Source organism: Malaya genurostris, chromosome 3 (assembly GCF_030247185.1).
Source record: "Malaya genurostris strain Urasoe2022 chromosome 3, Malgen_1.1, whole genome shotgun sequence".
Taxonomy (NCBI): domain Eukaryota; kingdom Metazoa; phylum Arthropoda; class Insecta; order Diptera; family Culicidae; genus Malaya; species Malaya genurostris.
The window spans coordinates 171,112,422-171,136,321 of NC_080572.1; the positions used below are offsets into that span (position 1 = coordinate 171,112,422).

The 23,900-nt window shown below is 37.6% G+C and overlaps 1 protein-coding gene across 3 annotated transcripts in view; it reads left to right on the forward strand.

Annotated features, from left to right (window-relative positions):
• LOC131435659 (LIM/homeobox protein lim-6) overlaps nt 1-15,394 on the forward strand; it is a 57,765-nt gene extending 42,371 nt beyond the window's left edge. For all 3 annotated transcript variants that reach the window (XM_058603780.1, XM_058603782.1, XM_058603781.1), the window contains one exon: nt 14,380-15,394. In XM_058603780.1, the coding sequence (XP_058459763.1) occupies nt 14,380-14,801 (422 nt within the window). In that variant the 3' untranslated portion in view covers nt 14,802-15,394. The remainder of the gene's footprint in view (nt 1-14,379) is intronic.
• Nucleotides 15,395-23,900: the final 8,506 nt, after the last annotated feature.

Consider the following 23,900-nt stretch of genomic DNA (forward strand, 5'->3'; position numbering starts at 1 on the left):
ATTTTTATGATTCATTTTATAATCCTGAAAGACAATCAATAACATGGAAGAAGAAATCATTCCTAATAAAACTTTTCTCCGAAGCTAGACGGAAATTGATAGGTTGAATAAAGAGATGATTTAGAAAAATAGAGTAATCAGAAGTAAAACATTGAAAATATCTTATAACTGAAAGGAAAAAGAAACTCCTGCAATTATCGCCTTTTACGACATGGAAGCAGGAACCCAGTGGATCTATTCTTGGTTCATTTTTTTCCGCCGGATTCCACACGGCATCTAGGCTGGTACTGTCCGGTGAGAGCTAATAGGTACTATCAATCTCCTAGTGGACCCCAGCCCCTTAACCTTAATGACAATTCTGATACGACAAAAACTTAGTTTTATCCTTCCTCCGAACGAATATGGTTGCGTATACGCTTGAGGAACGCGTGAAAATAGTGCAGTTTAACTTTGAAAATCATGGTAATGTTGCGGAATGTGTGCCAAAAAATCATCTTCTCGGCACATTTTCATCTCGGCGGGTATGTTAATAAGCAAAATTGTCGCATCTGGGGGACGGAAAACCCGCACGTTACCATGGAGAAGCCGATGTATCTTCAGAGAGTGACGGTTTGGTGTGGATTTTGGTCTGGCGGCATTATTGGACCATTTTTCTTCGAAAATGAGGCAGGAACCGCCGCCACGGTCAATGGCGAGCGCTACCGCGCCATGATTACCGATTGGTTCTTGAAGAGGAAAACTTGGACACCATTTGGTTCCAACAAGACGGCGCTCCGTGCCACACAGCCAACGCTACGATCGATCTACTGCGCACAGTCTTCGGAGATCGAATTATCAGTCGAAATTCGGATGTCGTTTGACCGCCTCGGAGCTGTGATTTGACGCCTTTAGACTATTATCTTTGGGGGGCTGTCAAAGATAAGTGTTTTGTGGACAAGCCAGAGACAATTCAAGCCTTGAAGGATAACATTCGTGCAGCCATAGCTGAAATAAACCTGCATACAATCGAGAATGTACTAAAACACTGGATCGACCGTATGGCGTACTGCAAGGCCAGCCGAGGCAGCCATTTGAATGGAATTATATCCCACAATTAACCTGAAGGAGTGTACTTAAGTATGAAAAAATATATTTTGAAATCGGATGAACCGTTTGTGTTTTATTGCATGTTTAAAAAAAAGTTACATGACGGACCCTGTATAACACTTTGTTAACGTACTTATGACCCTAACATCTGAAGATTGGTATGATGGATTTACACTATTCTTTTGTTATGTTGTCCGTTTAAATTTCCTCCAGAATGACCTAAAAATAATATGAAAAATTAATCCGGTGAAAGTGTGAAAAAAATCCAAAATTTGTTTTCTATTGAATTGGAAATTTTCTACAGCTGCCTTGGTGTATTGAAACTCCGACTATACTCGCTCCAATTTGGATGTAATTATGGCATCATTTTGAGCGTTGCGGTTGTTGCGTTCTTCAACACTTGTAGAAATATTTATTTCTTCTTAATATTTCCTTCGTTCTTAGCACTTAATAAGTAAATATTTAATAATACTAACTTAATAGTGAAAGACAGATACTTGTATTTTGAATGCTATTTGTACTCATCCTCAATGCATCAGTTTTGTATTCTGTTACACTGTTACTGATACACTGAGAATAACTGCAAATAGTAGAGATTGTGAAAAGACGGTTGATAGGGGCAGCGAGAAGATTAGTCACATCATGAAAATCAAGTTAGTTCCGATGAAAGTGGTGGACAATCGAGGTATGAGGAGGATCGAGTGGATGTTACTACCAAACACCATCGTGGCAAACTGTCTGAAGATGACTTATAGATTGATGTTTTGGGGTACTTATAGTGAGGTCCAAGTATAAAAGTTACCCTGACTCACGAACACATTCCGAACCGGAACCTCAGGCGGTCTACCTCAGGCTCTGAGCGATTTCAATAGCAACACATTTAAATATTATTGCTGAATCTCGGCAAACAAGAAAACATCACGCCTATGGTCAATGGACAAACAAGAAAACATCACGCCTATGGTCAATTTTTTGTTGTGCTCCCCATAATTAATAATTATATTTACAAATCAGATAGTTTTCTTATTTCATTTATCTTGTCGTCTTCCAATGTTTTTCAGCACCACGAGCAATGCTGATGCGGTGCATAGAAAAATCGAAAAGAGACATTAGATGACAAGTGTCTCACCCAGTTTCAGTAAAAACTATCTCACTGTTCGAAATCTCGGCAAACGGATTTATTGGTTTCGGTATATTTGTTAATTACTGAAAAGTTCAGCATAATATTATGCCAAACTTCGGCAAAAGTACTCACTTTACTGAGATGTCAGCATATTACTTTAACGAATTTCGGAAAAGAACAAGTGTGATTACTGAACAATCAGCAAAATGTCGTGTTACCGAGCTCGAGAATCGGTTTTAAGTGAATACGTACGACCACACCACATGCTCGATGTCCTGATAACCGTCACTTGGGTGCAGAGACCGTTGCGAGCCCCACACACCGAATACCAATCATTCAAAGATTGAATGTTTTAGGTTTAGGTTAGATTAGGTTAGATATAAGTAGGTAGGAAATTTCAATTTAAATAATTTTCCATTAACAATGTGTTAAGACACGAGACTTAATTTTCACGACCAGACAAAACTACAAACACCATATACTTAATTTCATCAAAGATGTAGGGAAAAAGGGCCAAATCACTTAAAATGTAAATCAAACACACACACACACACACACACACACACACACACACTGGAGATGTGCGTTGCAAGTATAGTGATTTGACATGAATCGAGCCTCTATTAAACTTAGACTGTTTGTGACGATGAAGTAAAGGTCTTTGGGCAAGGTTTCAACGATCCCAAGGGTACACACTTAAATTTTATTGCTGAATCTCGGCAAAAAAATGCCGAGATTTGCACAAAAAAAACCAAAACCGAATTCATTACCTGTCCATTATTGCCGAACTTCTCAGCATCAATTTTGCTGTTAGCTCGGCAAAAGCGATTATGATCGAATAATGAATTGCCGAGTCATCAGTAATCGAACGTAGAAAGGATTTTTCTTTAATATGGTATGAAATAAATATCACAAAAGCTAAGATTGGGGAAAAAGGGTGTTTTATTAATGTCAATTTTAATGTAGTATACAGCAAAGAAAACCTCAAAAGACAACATCAAGGTTAAAGACAATTAGTTCAAGTGCTCCTCAACGCATCTATCTGAAAATAAGAAGACTTTTGTGAGTATATATGAAAAGAAGAGTTTTTTATTTCACTTATATTTTCAATAAATATAAGAATCTCTTACCTTCATCCAATACATGTTATTTTCCCGCGCCACCAGCAATGGCTACGTGGTGTTAGGCACATTCGACAAGAGACATTAACTGACAAGTGTTTCACCGAGTCTCAGTAAAAGCTAACACACTGTTCGAAATCTCGGCAAACGGATTTGCTGATTTCGGTATATTTGTTGTTTACTGACAAGCTCAGCTTAATATTTTCCAAACTTCAGCAAAAGAACACGCTTCACCGAGATATCAGAATAGTACATTAACTAATTTCGGAAAAGAGCATATGGATTACTGAACAATCAGTAAAATCTCGTGTTGCCTAATTCGGTATTTCATTATGCCGAGCTCAAGAATCTGTTTTAAGTGTGTATACTGAAAAGCAGCTAATTCTGCGACGCCAACTGAAGCCGGATCATTGAGTTTGTACGAAGCGGGGATGTTCTGATTGAAGATGTTGAAGCCTGTGGACCCGTTGATGTTTGATCCGTCATTGTAAAACATAACTTTCAAATGGGTTTGTGCAAATATTAGTGGCCACTTAAAGGCGTACGTGATCCGGAATTCCACGAGTCATTTCTCTCTTGGATGTGTCGAAAAACACAGTAGAATCGAAAGCAGGCAAAAAATTTTGAGCCATGTAATCAAAATACAGGGACATAAAATGGGTCTGAGAATTGAGCTTAACAATTCGAAGTTTCTAATCACCATCGAATTCAAAATATCGCACCGGAATAGCAATCCCAGAATCACTGAATCGAGAGAACCAAGAATCGGAAGGACACCCGACAGCACTTCGCCGGAAGGACACCCGACAGCACTTCGAAACTCATCGTATGAATCGACCAAATCTTGCTTCATTTAGAATTGGAACAAACTTTTGCTCATATTGTGGCGCTCCTGGTGGACGGATTTGGAAGCTCTTGGCGCCCACGTGTCGGGAATTTTGTCAGCTTCACGTATGATTTTTGACATTCCGAAAATCGACTGTACTTTGTAAACAATCAACATGGAAGCCGAAAGAAGGAAAAAAAATTGTGCACAATTATTTGGAAAATCCATTGTGGTCTGCATCTAGGCTAGCTAAACAGCTGAAATTGCCCAGAAATACCGTATGGCGCGTTATCAAACGGTATAAGAAAACATTGACGACGCTTCGGAAGCCTCAAGCCGACGACCGGAAATTGCGTAGTAAGATTTTGAAGACGATTAAGAGGAATCCTAATCTGTCGGACCGTGATTTGGTTAGAAAATTCGGTGCTGCCCATAGTACCGTGAGGAGAACTCGACTCCGGGAAGGAATCAAGTCGTATCGAGCTAGCAAACAGCCAAATCGGACCATGAAACAGAATAGTGTGGTCAAAATTCGTGCTCGGAAACTATATGACCAGGTGCTGACCAAGTTCAACGGGTGTCTTCTGATGGACGATGAAACCTGTGTCAAGGCTGACTTCGGTCAAATCCCAGGTCAAAAATTTTACTTGGCAACGGCTCGGGGGGATGTTCCAGCCAAATTTAAATTTGTTTTTGCCGACAAATTTGCAAGAAAATTTATGATTTGGCCGGGCATTTGCAGCTGCGGCAAAAAAACGAAAGTTTTCGTTACAAATAAGACAATGACATCTGAACTATACCAAAAAGAGTGTCTCCAAAAACGAATTTTGCCGTTCATTCGATCCCACGACCATCCTGTAATGTTTTGGCCAGATTTGGCAAGCTGTCATTACAGCAAAGCCGTTTAAGAATGGTATGCAGAGAAAGTGGTCCAGTTTGTTCCGAAAAACCTTAACCCACTCAATTGCCCCCAGCTCCGCCCTATTGAGAAATACTGGGCAATCATGAAGAGGAGACTCAAGGCAAAGGGAAACGTTGTCAAAGACATCAATCAGATGACGACCTGGTGGAATAAGATAGCTAAAACGATGGACGAAGAAGGTGTGCGCCGCCTACTGAGCCGTGTTACAGGAAAAATTCGAGAATTCCTTCAAAACCGTGACGAATAATTTTATCCGTATTTTTTCTTAAAAGTATGAAGAAAACGCTACATTTGTATAAAAAAAGATCTTGAATACAATAATAAATAACTGAAATACAGGCAATTGTCTTTGTTCCAATTCTATTTGAAGCAAGCTTTACATGCATCCCAAAGCTATACGCAAACAACGATACTGAATTCACATTTCGTTTTAGCCTATTCACGACATATCTTGCACGAATGTCAAAAGCATCACAATCGATGTTATAATTTAGTCGCTGAAAATATAACCAAATATATACATAGATAGACATATTTAAGGTAGCATCTAAAAGCACGACAGACGCCAAAAAATTCTTGTTGATAATTCCAATGAAGATCTGCTTGCCTTGAAATCTGATGGGGGACATTGAAGCATATTCCTTTTGTTACCTATAGTAACACCACCGTCAATCCTCGAAAAGCAATACGCTTCGAATGTGTACTGTTCTTAACACCTGTACAATCTAGCACAGCCGTTGAGCTCGTGTATTTTACATCAGGGGTTTCTTCTCTTTAAATGCAGCCTGAATTTGTGTTGTGTGAATCCGAAAAGTACTTTTCTTCCTCAGGCAGTATCCACAGTATGCTTACATCGACTATTAAACCGTCGGAGCTTATGAGAAGGTATTTCAAAGAAGCACAACGAAGCAAGAAAACTGTGAATATTGATTTTCCGTACCCTCTTTGCATTTAAACATGGTTCGACTACTACCACCGCTTTCGATAAAAAATTCCAGGGAACAGGAGGAAAAAATTGCCTAGCTGGAGAAGGGGATTCTTTTCGAACGGTGAACCATTTTTGTGAGGAGTAAAGTTCGTTGTTTTCATCGGTCAGTTCAGCTCGAAGTTTAGTCTAACGGAGAAACTGTTTACTTATTCACAAAAAAATAAACAATTTACTTATTCACAAAAAAAGACCAAGCGTCAAATTCCACAAGCGGTGATCTTATAGAGCGTTGGGGTAAAAAATCAGAAAAAAATCGTCCATCTTTGCCGCAACAAATAGGCCAGGAGTGTTAACAAACCTCGAAAGACATGTAAATTACGCACCTCATGACATTTTTGATTTTATCGCATGCAATTACTTGGAAAATTGTGTGGATGACGTAAACTATAATCATATAAAACGATTCATGAACAACAGAACATAATAAAACTACAAATTGAGCATAAGATTTATCTGTGGTACTGTTGCTTTGATCGTTCTCGATTTTTTTTTTGCATAATTTGTAGGAGGAGTAAGACGGTTCACCAAAACATGAATGGCCTCCCCCAGAGCCGTAGTGAACATTTCTGGCGCCCGAGGCAAACTCAAAAATAATCACCCCCTTAAAATTTTTTAACAAACACCATGAAGACATAAAGTAAGGTTATCTCAAGTAACATTTTCAAACGTAAATGCCACAAGAGCATTCTGAAAACCATTTTAAGATCATGTTGCAACCAAGTGAACTGTTCCCACAGGAACAAAAGAATACGACCACTATCGACAAGTACCCACGTCATCTGGACATTCCCTATGTAAGATTCATCCCATCAGCCACTGCCGACTAAAACTGGCGACTGAATCTCTCAGAGATTCGGTTGTCAGCATACGACAATGTGAACCAAAAAAAACAACGTTACAATTCATGAAATTATCCTAGTCTTAAGTACAGTTAAGAAATACTCTTGGCATCTTAGAGCTAAAACAGTGTGCTTCAATAAAAATATACTGTTAAATAGAAAAAAAAACAGTTCTTCATAAGGTTTACAATATGAAGCGAAAAGAAGATCCAGTATACTGCCCATACTCGCATATCAGTCCCATATCGATTTTCGAAAATATTGAGTTAGCTTGAGGAATGCAATCCATCCTCAATATACTCTCAATGTGAAAAAAATATTAACTCATGTCTGTCCCATATGCAAAATACCCGTATATCAGTCCCATTCAGTGCAAATTTCAATAATTTCTTTTGTTGCAATACTGGAATAGCAAAGGTGTATTACCGATATTTCATGTAATAATACTATGATTTAGCATTAGGTAGCACAATAAATCAAAAAATTTGAAAATAAAATTTTAATCGTCTTTTTCTCGACATGCCGATTTTCCATATGGGACTGATATGCAAGTATGGGCAGTATAGCCCAGCGTTAAATTTATTTCGAATTGGTTCAAAATTCAAGAAAGTTACAAAACCTGTTTTACGATCAACCATAGTAATAAAATATAAGATTTTTTTACGACTGAACCTGAAGTCATGAACTGGATTTTAAACACGAATTCTGAATTTGGATTAAGGACCTGGATTCTGAAAATGAATTCTAGATCTGAATCCAGGAGTTGAACCTGGATCCTGAAAATGAATGTAGGAATTGAATTGTCGGTCTGAATTTTTAAAGCGGAATTCTGGAAATGAATTATGAACCTGAGCCCTAATTTTGAACTATCAACTTACTTCTGGATTCTGGACTTGAATTTTGGGCTTGGATTCTGGAGCTGAATTCTAAACTGAGCTTTGAAACAGAATTCTGTTCCTAAATTCTGAATCTTGATTCTGGAAATGAATTTTGGACCTGAAGTTTAGATTCTGCACTAGAATTATAGAATTTGATTCTGTATCTGAATTATGAATTTGTATTCTGGTTCTAAGAATGAATTCTGGACCTTAGTTCTGAGCTTTTATTCAGGACCTGGATTCTGCATCTGATTTCTGGACCTGTAATGGAGACCTGAATTTTGGACACGAATTTTAGATTCTGCACCAGTACTTGAATTCTGGAAATGTATTTTGAACCAGAATTCTGGAATTGGATTTCGGACATGAATTATGAAGTTGGACTCTGCTCTTGAATTCTGGAAATGAATTCTGGATCTAAATTCTTAACATTAATTCTGGATCTGAATTTTGGGTCTGAATTCTACACGTACACTTTGGATCTGCCTGATAGGCCTATATTCTTAACAAAACTTCGGAGTAGAACTCTGGTCCTGGATCCTGAATTTTGATTCTGGACCTGGATTTTGGACCAGAAATCTGGATTCTGGACTTAAATTCTAGATCTTAAACATAAATCTGGATCTGGTTTCGGTATCTGGATTCTTGACCAGAGTTTTACAACTGGACTATGTATCTGAGCCCTGGAAATGAATTCTAAATCTGTTCTGGAATAGGATTTTGTAAATAAATTTTGGGCCTGGATTCTGAATTAGGAACTGGATTTTGAGCTTGGATTCTGGTTCTGGAATCCAGAGTTCTGAACTTTAATTCAGAACCTGGATTCTGCATCCGATTTCTGGACTTGGATTTTGAACCTTGAATCTAGAGGGACCTGGGTTCTGGACCTGAATAATAGAACTGGATTTTGAACATGAATTCTTGATTCCCGACCAGTACTAGGATTCTGGATATGAATTTTGGACGTGGAGTATGAACCTGAATTCTGCATATAGAATCTAAACCTGGGTTCTGGGAATGAAATCTGGAACCTAGATTCTAAAAGATTTTGGAACTGGATTCTGAACCTGTGTTCCAGAGCTGAAATCTGTTCCAGGGCCCAAAGTTTTAGAAATTTTTTTTTTATATGCGATTCTCATACTACTGGAAATTTGATCGAAAATAGCTAAACCTATTTCCGATGGTATAGAGTTAAAATGATTTTCATTCTGGAAAGGCGAACCAGAGCAAAATAACACGTTTCCCAACAAAAATCACTTCCGCTGTCGCTATGAAAGTCGTGCGATGTTTATAAGGACTAAAACATTTAATTGTTTCCTCGACTGTTCACTAAAGTTTTTACGAATTTTATCCTAGAACGGTATGGTATTTTTCATGCCGAATGTCTTAGAATTTAAAACCTCGGGAACTAAAATTAAAAAAAAAGTTTTTTTTCTCCTAAATCGAGATCTAAAATTTCAAAATTTATTTTTAAAAAAACTCGACTCTAAAACTCAGGAAAATTTTGCGGTTGAAGAAATTTTTATGCCAAATGTAATAGAATTGCATGATCTAGTGTCATATAAAATAAAATAATTTTTAAAATCGATTCTCTGGAACTTCTCTGGAAATTTTTGAGATTTCCGAAATCGAAAATTGTTTTATTCTTGATGCCAATGTATTTAAAATATCTTAAACTTCTAGTTCTAGTGTTATTTATTTTTTTGGAAAAAAATCGACTTTAAAATTCAGAAATCGATTTTTTTTACTGAATGTCTTAGAATTACATAAAATGTTAAGATCTAGTGTTACCTCGACGTTTGAGGCAATTTTAAGATATTTAGCATCAAAAATAGATTTACTATTTCGGAAATCTCAAAATTCCCAGCACTCAGGATTTCGAATGAAAAAAATCATCAGAACTCCTACAAAAAACATTGCCTCTCATGAAAGACGAACAGCGCATTAAAACCCACAGAAAACTGATTAACATAGAATTCTTTTTCACGACACAAACGAACCGCACAGAATACAAGTCGATTCAATCCTAGTAGTACAGATATCTACGCACTTGCACATTTGATTAATAGTCAATTTTCCGGAATGGTAATCCCTTTCAGGGAACCTTTTAAAAAATCTAATTTAAAAGATTCGGAGGTATTCTCTCTGAGAATTAGATCTTTGGTAGGTCCAAGTTCACAGCCACAATCGAGAAGAGTGCGTCTCTTGCTCATGAAAAATAATTTTTACGGTCGTCACTGAATGGCGGTTCTGTATTCTAAATGACTATGAAATTGCATTTTCATGTTTATCAATGATAATGCTTATGGCAGCATCTCATCGGATTTTTGTAGCAGTATAGTACCAATCTGAAACTTAATCTAGTTTAAATAATTTTTCCGAAAAAAACTTCATGCGATTAATTTTTCATAAAACAATTGTACATTTTTTTCAATTCCATCTTGTTTTGGCGCCCCCCAGCTGTTGGCGCCCGAAGCGGTCGCCTTACTCGCCTCACCCTCACTACGATACTGGCCTACCCATCAAAAGTATACATAAAGATTCATTATATTTTTGTAAAAAAAGTGCTCAGAGGATATATGTTCGAAAATGAAAATGAATCATAAAACATTTGCACTAGAAGTAAATTTACAGTGTGATATGGCACCCCCTTTAAACTGTCAACTTTAATTTTTTTTAATACTTGGACAATTGAAACCAAAGTATTAAGGCTTATGAGTACATTATTTTTCATTACGACAAGGCTCAGTCACATGTTGCGACTAAGCTCAAAAGCTGTTTGGATAATACGCCTCATAGTACAGACTTGGTGTCGCCTGACTATCATTTGTCTTGATTAAGCAGAAACATGTTTCAATTCCTTCTTGGACATTGGACAGATGAGACATTTTTTTGGTTCAGAATCAACATTCAGGCTCGCCCATTACGTTTAGGCCTTGAAATTTTTGAAGTAGATCCTCCGTTTGAAATTTGTTCAAAATTTTTTCTGATGTGACTGCGGATTGACGTCCAAAGGTTTGGAGGTTTTCGGTACAATACAAGGGTAAATCATTTTTAATTCTGAACTAACTGAGGCAAATAAACTCTTCTAATCCGAACTAATCACAGCTAATTTCGCACCTTCGCTCCTTTTTTAAATTCTCACTAGATATTACATTCGGCTTAACATTATTATATCATACTAATTGCAGTATAATCCAACACAAATTTGTATATTTCATTCATTTTATTGAAGAGCAATTCACCTTTATTGAGAATAACGATTGATTCCTAGTTCTTAATGTGCTGACGATATTAGACGAGATCAACCTCTAAAGTAAATATTCTAGACATTCCAAAGCTAAGCTAAACCTGTCAACTGAAAAAATTGGAACATGAAAAGTTTCTGCAACAAACAGACCACCATAGCCGAAGTAAGAGAATAGCAAATAAATATGTGCGGCTTGTGTGGATTACTGAATCATGTAATGGATTAGCCACCTGTTCACACATACCAAAGGTAGTCTGCGGGCGGCCGGAAGCAGCACAAACTCTGCGGCCAACTTTTTGCTTTCACCGGGGGAGGGATCATATGTGCACCATAAAAATAAATATTTATGAGCGATCAGTCGCAAAAACTACCCTCGTTTACACAATCATACGCATATCCGTGCAGCGAGCTGGAACAAAACATATCCTTTATTGCAGAAAAAAATCACATTTTTTATTTCACGTTGTTTGTCGCAACCGAAGGAAATTTTGCTTCAACTAATTGAACAGCTTTTGTGTTTGAGTTGAGTATTTCTGTCGTACATTTTTTTTCGGACATCGGAATTCAAAAATAAGTGTTTCGCGCGAATTGTCGTTTCAATTTGCTTCGATATAACCTCGTGCCCATAATAATGAGTTATAATTATCGTTCTGCAGCATTTTTAATAGTTCTTTTCGTGTTCTATAAATCAAACTGTATATTATTATTTTAATACAGTGGTTTTGCATCTGCTAACGTAATATATGAAATTAACATAAATATCAGAAAATTACAATATTGGTTTACAATTCGACGAGCAAGCGATTGTTAAAGTTATACTATTTGTTAAGTTCTGAGCTTATAAGTATTTGATTATTTTCATCGAGAGAATCAACCTCCGGCGCAAGAAAACAAGCTTATATTAATTTCAGTGAATAGAAAAATATCGAGTAGTACATGTTTTGTTATGTTTGTGAATTTGCTTTTAACGTTATATGTTGAAGATTGTAGATTGTATGGCCGGTTAGTTTGTTTGGTTATAAGATAATAAGACTTGCATGCTTGAAGAATTTACTAGCTAGTCTTAGGGAATTGGTTCCATTTTTAAAACGCACTAACAATACAGGGTCCGCCATGTAACTTTTTTTAAACATGCAAAAAAACACAAACGGTTCATCTGATTTCAAAATTTATTTGTTCATATTAAAGTACAATCCTTCCGGTTAATTGTGGAATATAATTTCATTCAAATGGCTGCCTCGGCTGGCCTTGCAGTACGCCATACGGTCGGTCCAGTTTTTTAGTACATTTTCGATTGTATGCAGCTTTTTTTCAGCTATTTTTTTTTCCATAAATACGTTTATTTCTTAAGGCAGTTTACATAAGTTTTTCTTCGCCGTAGCATCACTTTTACATAATATTCTTATCCTAATTTAATTCTAACATAGTCACAACGTTTTGAATTTATTAAAACATATTCTCTTATTACTTAAATATCATCTTAGGTAACTCGTCATTAATTATGAAATCTACTCGGAAATATTATTTGAACCAAACGATTAACTTCTATAATTATAAAATAAGCTGTTATTTTCAGACATTTTGTTGATAATTTCATAAACTGTTTCGAGTTTGTTTGTATCATTACATAATTTTTATTCTAATTTAGCTATTGGTTGAACTCATGGACGCAGCTGGGATCAGAACTAAGTCTTAAAAGGGGCCTTTATTAAATTGAAACTCCAATTTTCTTTATGAAATGATAAATAAGTTTCATGTATGAAAGGTCACGACAAGCAAGAATGTCTCGAACTGGGACACTGGATAGTCTACCTTTTTTTTTTCAGCTATGGCTGCACGAATGTTGTCCTTCAAGGCTTGAATTGTCTCTGGCTTGTCCACATAACACTTATCTTTGACAGCCCCCCAAAGATAATAGTCTAACGGCGTCGAATCACAGCTCCGAGGCGGCCAAACGACATCCGAATTTCGACTGATAATTCGATCTTCAAAGCCTGTGCGCAGAAGATCGATCGTAGCGTTGGCTGTGTGGCACGGAGCGCCGTCTTGTTGGAACCAAATGGTGTCCAAGTCTTCCTCTTCAAGTAACGGGAAGAATCAATCGCTAATCATGGCGCGGTAGCGCTCGCCATTGACCGTGGCGGCGGCTCCTCGGGGGCACTTATTTTCACTTTTTTCTTGCACATTTTACCGCATATCTGTGAAACCGGAAGTGGGATTCAACAATATTCCGGAATTTTGAATAAGACCACAAGGCCTTTCATTTGAATCCAAGTTTTCGAAAATCGGTTCTGCCATCTCCGAGAAAAGTTAAAGCAAGAATCGTTATATTCGAACATACGCACATATACACCGATATTTTACGTACACGATTGATTGAGTCGAATGGAATATGGCAACAGTAGTCATCTCATATACGAACACCATTAGTAAGAATGAGATCGGCTGTCTCTGTTCGCAGGATTAACTTTAAGTTCGTTGATTGAAAGTCGGGTAATCGGCCAAATAACGTGACGACTTGTAGAGTATAACGCGTTCAAAAGTTGAGCTAGCTAAGAACGCTCCGTCAGAGCTGCCAACTGTTTTTTTTCTTAAAAAATCTGTATTTGGCGGAAAAATACAAAATCTACACAGAAAGAAATAATGAAATTTAAACGACATGTGAATCATCAGTAACTTGTAATAGACATAAAATGAATCGAAAGATTGATTGAAAACCATCATCGATGCGAAACTAGATTGGATTGCATTGAATTTTCAATAAATGGAACTGTATTTTTCAATTAGCGCTTAGTATTACGATTGAATTATATTGAAACGTACAGAATTGTTAAGTAACTTTATGTTTAATTACCTGCTCCAAATATGTGCATGAAAATAGATGTAAATTCGCAAAATATTTTTATCTGTGTATCTCGAAAAATCAAACATCGATTTAGTGAGGAAACTGATTTTGCGACCAAAAAAAAGGTCGCTCGACCTGGTTTACCCCTATGGACTCAAACACAAAAAACGAAAAATCGGTATTTATCTGTATGAAAATTGAAATATCGGTATATTGAGAGTATTCGTGTATCGAGTCCAAAAATCGGTATAGTTGGCAGCGCTGCGCTCCGTATACCTGCACTTTTCACTAACATTTCGTATACATGTTGACGTCATTTATGTAAAAATAAAATAAATCTTTTTTTTCTGACACACTAGCTGACCCCCTTAAGATAAAAGTTATTTCGTGCATAGCATTTTGTTCTGTTTTAGCATCAACACACTGTAAACGTTGCGCATTTACATATCCACATATTTCTAACATTGGTATTTATGAAAAATGTTTCCCTCTTGTTTGCAGACCCATCAACAATCGTGAAAAGCGAAAATATTCCACTCAGTGCGATGATGGGCATGGAGTACTCTTCGCTGCAACAACTGACAACGTCGATGACTCCACCCCACTCTCAGTTGTTGAACCCGATTGACCGGCTATATTCAATGCAAAACTCATACTTTTGCAACCCAGATGGCAGTAGTCCGGGTGGTAACGTGAATGCTGGAAACAATACCGCGACTGAGCTGCCACCCAACCATCTCCATCATCCGCATCATCTACTGTCAAGCACTCTTCATCACCATCAGGGACCTCCGGGAAACACCGGAACAGCACCCGTTACCGGATTGAATCTCCAGCCACCACCAGCACACCACGGAAATCACGGTCATCCGTTACATCCCCTTCAACAGCATGCTCATCATCATCATCAGCAGCATCAGTAGCAACAATCGTGAATCAATTAGTACTTTTCAAAATATAAACATGTGATTTAGCAGTGAAATTCAAGGCGATAAAGAAGGAGCAAGAATTACAGTCTAAAAGGAATTAACAAACATTGTAATCAAATTAATACTACATATTATGAAGTGAATTGTTTTAGTGATAATAATCGATTATAAATACTCTCTTTTTAATCAGTGAACATTTCGATGCAAATAGGAATTCTATAGCTAACAATCTGCTAATTTCATGGACATTGTGTTCAGACGGGGAGAGGGAAAGTCAAATTAGTCAAACGAATTGAAGACGTGATTGACAATTGAGATTGGTGACTGATTTATTACCATTTGGGTGTAAATAGCAATATTGTTCACATGACTTTGATTTTCGAGCATGCCATTTGGAGGTTCACTTAGCAAGTATGCCTGGTGGATACTCAAATTGAATTATTAGGTAAGTAAGTAATGTCTAATGAAGCTTCAACTGTAAATATGTATTAATATACACACTGTAAGAGCTTTTCTTGAAACGCAAAATGTATATTGTTATTGGTGTGAGTTATATTCGTGTAGTTCAATTATGAAAACTAATTAAAAAATAAAACCACAGTTGTAAATATTTCAGCCACTTTGACTAGGTAACGTTGAAAGAACATTCCTTCTTGGCTTTTTATATAGAAAGAATGTGAACACATTAATATACAAGTGTAATCTGTTACATCTGGCTTAGAAAGTTCCTCCTATTTATCGACGTTGTTTCAACTGTGGCTAAGAATTATTTCTCAACTGCAGGTTCGACACTAACTTCCGCCGATTATCCCGATTCCTCATCTGTCCACCATCTTCATCGGAACTAACAAGATCTTTTTGCTGTCACTAACCTTCGCTTCCCCCCTCCCCGTCTTTTCACCATCTCGATGTCAACTAATTAGATCTCTGTCGTTTTAGTCATTTCATTCCCATATCCCCATTTTACTTCGTTTTCCGCAATATTTACTTCGCTATCTTTTTTTTTCATTTTCTTCTGTAACAACACCATCATCGCCCACGGAAACTTATCAACAGCATGCGGGCCACCCGCCGGGTATTCGTAACCTGGGGGTGTTTCCCGCGGACCCACACGGACCGAAGAATGCGGCCAACATGAATATTCACCAACGCCATATGGAAGACTCTCATGAAATATTCAGATCACCGGCCGATCACCACATGAAGGCTGGATCTGCCAAAGTCAACCACTGCGACCCAAATATGACATTACTTAATGATACAACCCTAGTTTTAAGTTAGTCGTAAATTTTAAATTAGTAAAAGCCCTTTGGCATCTTAGAGCTTAAGCAGTGTGCCTTAAACATTATATTCTTGAATAAAAAAAAATAGAAAGAATATGCAATCACTGTGACAACTGACTTTTTAACCGAGGTCCAGAGGGCAGAGTTTCATGTCAGTTCGTCGAGATCACAAAATATCTGAAAAAATATGCACTCATTTTTCCCCAAAATGGCTGAGCCGATTTTTACCAGATTCAAATCGAACCGTTTTGCCTTTCTCTAAAGAAAGGTATTAGAATTGCTGGAAAACCCGACTTTTGAACGGAGCCTCGGAGACCCATAGTGTTATATACCATTCGACTCAGTTCGACGAGATCGGAAAATGTCTGTGTGTGTATTTGTGTGCACTTTTCGAAGATATTTGAACGCGCTCAATTTTCTCAGAGATGGCTGAACCGATTTTAACAAACTTGGGCTCGTTTGAAAGCTACTATCGGGCCATTGGTCAATTAGCCGGGTACGACTTCCGGTTCCAGAATTCCAGAAAATTTTGAAATGTATTCTAAATTTGGTTCAAAACTGGGTCGACTTGTTGGTTAAGTACAAACCGACTTCGGCTATTATAGTTACCAATTTCCGGTTGCTGAAGTACCGAAAATAGTTGTCAAAATCTGGAAAGAGGACTTTTTCCATTTTCTCAGTGATGGCTTAACGGATTTTCTCAAACTTTGGCTCAAATGAAGGTTTTTATAATTATGTAGACTGCTGTTCGTGAAGTGTGTTTATGTGTGTGTAATTTCAAACCATCGTTCGAAAATTGAATCCAAACAAACCGAATTTATCTATACAAGTTTCCGGTCCCTTATGTATCGAAAACAGTGGTCAAAATCGCCAAAATGGAATTCATTTCGGTTTCTCAGAGATGGCTGAACCGAGATTCATAAACTTAGATTCTAATGAAAAATTTCGTAGTCCCATAAGTTGCTATTTATTTTTCTCTAGGCCCGTTTATCGTTTTGATATTATAGGGTGGTGGATAAGTGGTAAAGATTCAATTCCTTCATTCGAGCTGAGCTTAAGTAGATCGCACATAGTTGCAATTCGTGATTGAACGAATGAGTGGAAATGTACAATGAACCAAGAAAACGAAGCTTGGAAGAAGCAAATCATTTTCACTGTACATACCCACTCACTCCTAACTTTTTATTAAATGATCAATAACGACGCTGGCTACGAGCTAGGCTGTGCTACTGATGGAAAGGCAGGAATGTAAGTCCGATACTCGTTGTTTCTAGAGACCGCGGGTAGCACTGTATCTCCCGAGCATCACGGGGTAGGAGATTTGTTAGTAGGGAGGGAAAGAGATCCGGATATGTTTTGGTAAACAACATGATCTCAACAAAACCTGATTTTCGATACTCATGAGAAATATAATAAGTAAGAAAAATATAAAATATCACCAAGGAACGATCTCACTAGTATCCCTTTTCTCCTGCTCGCTCTGCTGTCAGCAACGCGAGATGAAACACGATCTCTGAGAGAATAAAATAAAAACACACGCGAATGGGCCCTTTGCAGAACAAACCTTAGACCTTTAGTCTGAATGACACGATCATCTTGTAAACTTTCACACATTCCATAGAAAACCGACAACACCGACAATGACATGCAGACGGCGCTTCCATCGGTTAACAGGTTAACATCGTTGAATTTTGGGGCGGCAAATTCACAGTATCCGCCGGTTGAGCATTTTTTGTTTCGCGGATCAATATTATTCAATAAATAGCACTCTCACTACTAAACACATACTTGTCACACCTGCGTTATCGCTCAAAATAACTATTTCAACAAAATTTTTAACTATACATATCAAACAACACATTGACATACTTTTTTGAGAGCAGCACCAGGGCACCGCATCGCACTCCCAGTGATGCCAACTCTCTTGTAAAGATTCAATTCCTACATTCGATTCTAAAAAGAAACAAATCTTCATTACTGTTTTAATACGTAGGACTTACTAGTTGATGGCCATAGAAACTTACTTCGACTACAACAGTTCCGGATTTCCGAGCGTCATATATCATTCGAATCAGAGTGAAATGTGAAATGGGCTTAATGAAATGTGAAATGGGCTTAAAATTTCAGCGAAGCTGAAAATATCGAGAAAATTCTTCTTAGGAGCCGGGCAGGGTCTAATACTTTCGAAAAATCATTCATTTTTGCCTTTCTCATAAGAAAGGTTATGCAATCACTGTGAAAACCGACTTTTGAATCGAGGCCGAGTGTCATATACCATTCGACTCAGTTCGTCGAGTACGCAAAATGTATGTGTGTGTATGTGCGTATGTGTGTATGTAACGTTTTTTGCACTAACTTTTCTCGGATATGCCTGAACCGATTTTCACAAACTTAGATTCAAATGAAAGGTCTTGAGGTCTCATAGAAAATTCCTGAATATTATTTGGATCCGACTTCCGGTTCGGGAGGGTCAAATGTGTTTCCATGCGTAATTCCAGAATTTCATGCGGATCCGACTTCCGGATCCGGGGATATAGGATAAAGTGTGTTAAAAATTGTATACCATCACTTAAAATGGGGAAAAACCTTGAAAAAAATTCTGAATCGACCTCAAATCCTTTCCAATTGATAGTTTTTATCAGTGGACAGTCAAACACGGTCGGTTATTTTTTTAAGAATCGAAGAAAATTATTTTGAAGAATACCACAGTATTATATATGATAGAATAATTGATATGAGAAAGGCATCATTACACTACTAGGTGGATTAAAACAGGTTTTTATTGGTATTTTCCTATAATAAAACATTTTAAGAATACTTTGTCAAGCTTATCGGAACAAAACTCTGGAAGTTATGGGCCGCTATTTTTTCTCATCTCATATTACAAAGAGGCAAGAGCTCGGTGCACAGGTCCAAGAATACGGCCTCTATTGACAAAAATTTTCGTAATAAAACCACATGTGGATTGTTTGAAAAAAGGTATCATCTCACTGCTTGGTGTATTAAGCACGTTTTTTAATTAACCATCACACTCTTCCACACCAAAAAGCTTCTCAAAGAGCTTCTTAGTAGTGTACGCAACTAATCTTAGTTTACAAACCCTGCCTAGACCCAATGAAGAAAAAGGAACACTGTTAAATGAAATGAAATGAAATTACTTTCTGAGTAACTAAAACCAAATATGTAATCAAATATACCCCGGTCTGACGTGCGGGTCAAAGTTTCATGACAATCGGTTCATAAGTGTATTAATTATTATGCTGTCAGTGACTCTACTTTTGGAAAATTTTAATCAATGGAAGAAAAAAACTACGTGTTATCAACACACTGTTTTTCTTATTGAGTAAGCAAAGAAATTGTATGATAGGCATTATCCGGACTCTGCTCCAAGCGAATCTAAGATATGCTGAATTTTAACGTGGTCGTATGAATAACGATAATGCACCATGCTCTGGTCGTTCAAATGAGACTGTTGTTCCGGAAATCGTTCCAAAAGATCTTTTCATCGTTATGTAAAATCGAAAAGTGAAGTTTTAAGCGATAGCTAACATCGTAAAGATACCATAAGAAAGTGTATGCACAATTTTGCATGAGCACTTCAATGTGACAAACTTGTTTAAAAAGTGGGTGTCTCGTTTTCTCAAAGCTGATCTAAAACAATTTATTTTTGCCTTTGGCTAAATTTCATAAATTGAAATTCGAATTGCATCCACCATATTCGCTAGTTTTAGCCCTCAGCGAAAATTTTTGTTCGGTGACTTTTTAACCGACGTGTAAAGAAAAGGAAGGGGAGGTGCATTGAATTTGATAGGACCAACAAACTGAATTCGCCTTTTACCAATTGTAGTATTTGTTTGAACGTGTTGCAAAATGCAATTGCGGGGCGTTGAATGCATATGGTTTAGAGTCACGAACTGTATGTTAGTATGTTACGATGTGCTGTATTATGCAATGAACTGTCAATTTTCATTCAGCTCTTGTGCACGTTTCATTACAAGAGTCAAATGTAAATTTAAAAATTATTTACTGTAATGATATTCACGCTTATGAGGAAGGTATCGTTACACTAATAAGTGGTTTAAATCAATCTTTAATAATCGTTGAACCGTAGTAAACATTCAGCTGAAAAATTCAGATACGAATGAAGTAACTATTAACGTAAAGATAACATGAATGAACGATCAAAATCTCACCCGACTCTGTTTGATTTCAATCCATCACGTAATACAGTTTAAAACTTATACACTGTATCAGCCGAATCTGCTCTCCCTGGCACTCCCTATTTGATAGGGACAATGTTTGTCACACGAGAAAAAAGTACGATCTTTTATTTACAACTGTTTGCATTGGAAACTGTCGCCAATATTTATTTTACTTACGGTACTTGACTGTTTGCTCACTTTTGTCGTTTGAGCATTTGTGAGCTGCGTGTTTATGCCTACATGGCCACAAGCGGGTGATCGGATGCCATCCCGCGACCCATGCACCCAGTCAGATGAGAACAAAGGTTGTTGGTTGACTTGTTTACTTACGATTCTGAAATTGCTGCACTGACTGTCGCCATCCCAACAGACCGATGTGAATCTGCAGGAGAGTGAGATGTCCTTTCAATGTTTATTTATGTATGCTCGGCACTGGGAGAACTACATGCGCCCATAAAAATGAATCCCAGATAAATCGGGACAGAACAAATAAAGTGAGGTTGCCTTTGTTGCATTTTCCTGCCAAAGCCAATGGTTGGGTTGCTTATTGTTGTTCCAATACTAGCTACACGAACGGGATAAATTGTTTTCCTTGCGCTTCGAGGGTAACGAAACAAATCTCAGAGGTTTTCACTAAATCGGAGTCACGTGTGAGGTGTCACTGGTTTTTGATTGCTGCCTGGAAGCATTTGTAACAAATGGGCAGTACAAGGAAATTTCGCATCGGAGGTATACCACAAGCATTAAACCATATAGGTTGTGGTCTATAATGTATGATTAAACTTTTATCCCTGGTTTGGGAAAGTTTGAATAGATGAGGACTCGTATATTGTGAATAAAGACTGTTTTTTTTTTTAAATTAGGAAATGACTATATTTTATAATTATTCCGGAAACTGTTCAATAGGTTGAAAGATAATAATTCGTATTTTTTCTTCTGAAATTTAAAGAAAATTTTGTTTTGGAAAGCTATTAAAATCAAATAATTTTTTAATTTCTAATCTTTTTTGAATACATAACATACTCCGGAAATTTTTTGAAGCCATTGCACATAATATTTTTGGAGGTACACCAATCAACAGAAACAAATATAAAAGAATAGGTGCTAAACTGCTGCCATGATTCCGACTGTTCTGGTTATTTAAAAATCATGCGCCATTTATTCGCAATACTTGAGACTCTATATGGAATTAGAAAAGAGAAAAACATGATTATTTGGGAAGCTTCAGAGAAATCAAATCAATTGTCACCCCTTCTTAGGACCTTTGAAGACTGTCCCAGAAAGTATGGACGAAACCAAAAACCGCTGCCATTTCGCAATGGTTCAGAATCTGTCAATTTTTATGGCTACGTCCTGTTGTTTACACTATTCTCTAACCACTTGTGCAGTTGTTTATTCGTTTTCTTTAGTTTGTTTCGAAATGCATGGACTTTCAGCAGAACAACGTCGAAAAATTGTGTACAAATGGTGCACAGAACGCGGACTGTCACTGAGAAAGATAGCAAAAATGGAAGGAGTAAGTGAAAAAGCCGTGCGAAATGCAATTAGGAAGTTCAGTGAGGATAACACCTTTGAGGATAAACCGAAAACGGGTCGAAAAAGGTCCTGCTAACCCTCAGTTGGATAAACGTATACTGAAGGTGTTCGAGCAAAAGAAGGAGGTTTCAGTTCAGGATGTGGCCAAAAAAGTGGGCACTTCGAAGTCAAATGTTCTTCGTGCTAAAGAACGTTTGAATTTTCGAACCTATAAGAAGCAGAAACAACCAAAACGTAATCCGAAACAAGAAGCATCGATTAGGCCGAGCGTTCGAAAGCTGTACAATACGATTCTTGCTGGAAATTTGAACTGCATAATCATGGACGACGAAACCTACGTGAAACTCAATTAGAAACCCTTGCCAAGACCACAATATTAAACGGTGCGAGAAGGGCAAGTGTTAAACCATCTTGCTTCTTGCCACTACTCGAAAGCAACGGTAGAATGGTATACTACCAAAAATGTCACTTTCGTCCCAAAAGACTGAATCCACCAAATTGCCCACAACATTGACCAATTGAGGAATTTTGGGCATTAACGAAGGCACATCTTAGGAAACATGTCTCGGCAGCCGAAACCATCCAACAGTTCGAATAAGATTGGAAAGAAGTGTCAAAACTTATCGCCAAGAAGTCTGTACGGAATTTAATGAGGAACGTTCGCAAGAAGGTGCGCCAGCTAGTCTACAATGGCTAAGTAGCAAATGTTGAGAATAATATTATGTTATTGCAGTCTAATATTATCAGTATATCGAATGAAATTTGAATATCTAACACTTGTGAATTATTTACAGCTAAATCAAAGTGCGTCCATACTTTCTGGGACAGTCTATAAATTTAAATTTTCCGAAATAATAGATTCGAATACCAATGCTTTGAACATTCGATCAGAAGACCTCAGAAGCAGTTCGAATATTTTTGAATTGCTTCGATTGTATCTTTCGATGGATAATTCATTATCAAATTCAAAAGAGTCAATCACTGTGTTACTTTGAAATTGTAGAAATATAATACCACAAATGAAGTAACCCTACATTTCTCACATTACGGAGACAGCGCTTCTGGTTTTTCCAATACATAATGTGGTTGTGTGAAATGCACAGACAACGCTTTTGGTGTCAAGGGCTGTTCAATTTTATTACTACTACCCTGAGGGATTTAGATGTGTTTGATTTTTAATAATATCCCAACTGGATTCTGTTAAAATTTTACTACATAACCAGCAATTTGACAAGTTTGTCTAATGCGAAACATGAGTAACATCTAATATGACTCTTTACGGAGAAGTGTTTTCCAGTAACCGGAACATCCACAATTACTCAAAACATCAACTTTCTTGCTGCTCAAACATGGAAGAGAGGCACTGTCTAGAGCGCTGCACTGGATGATTTCTAGGATTTGGGAGGAGGAGATTCTACCGCAGGAATGGATGGATGGAGTGGTATATGTCCATATATCTCGCCTACGAAAAGGGCGATAAGCTGTTGCAATTACCGCGCAATCACATTGCTCAACACCGCCTACAAGGTACTCTCCCAAATCCTTTGCCGTCGTCTATCACCAATAGCTAAGGAACTCGTAGGGCCGTACCAAGCGGGATTTACTGGAGCCCGCGCCACTACGGATCACATATTCGCGATAAGACAAGTACTCCAGAAGTGTCGTGAATACAACGTACTCACGCATCACCTATTCATTGACTTCAAAGCAGCATACGACACAATCGATCGAGAACAGCTATGCAGATAATGCACGAATACGGTTTCCCGGATAAACTGACCCGATTGGTCAAAGCAAACGATGGATAGAGTGATGTGCTACGTCCGAGTATCTGGGACGCTCTCGAGTCCCTTCGAATCTCGGAGAGGGCTACGTCAAGGTGATGGACTTTCTTGTATCTTGTTCAATATTGCCCTGGAAGGTGTGATTCGAAGAGCGAGGATCGACACGAATGGCACGATCTTCCGAAAGTCCGTACAACTTTTTGGCTTCGCTGACGATAGTGATATTGTGATACGTAACCTTGAGAAGATGATGGAAACCTACATCGGACTGAAAGCTAAAGCTAAGAG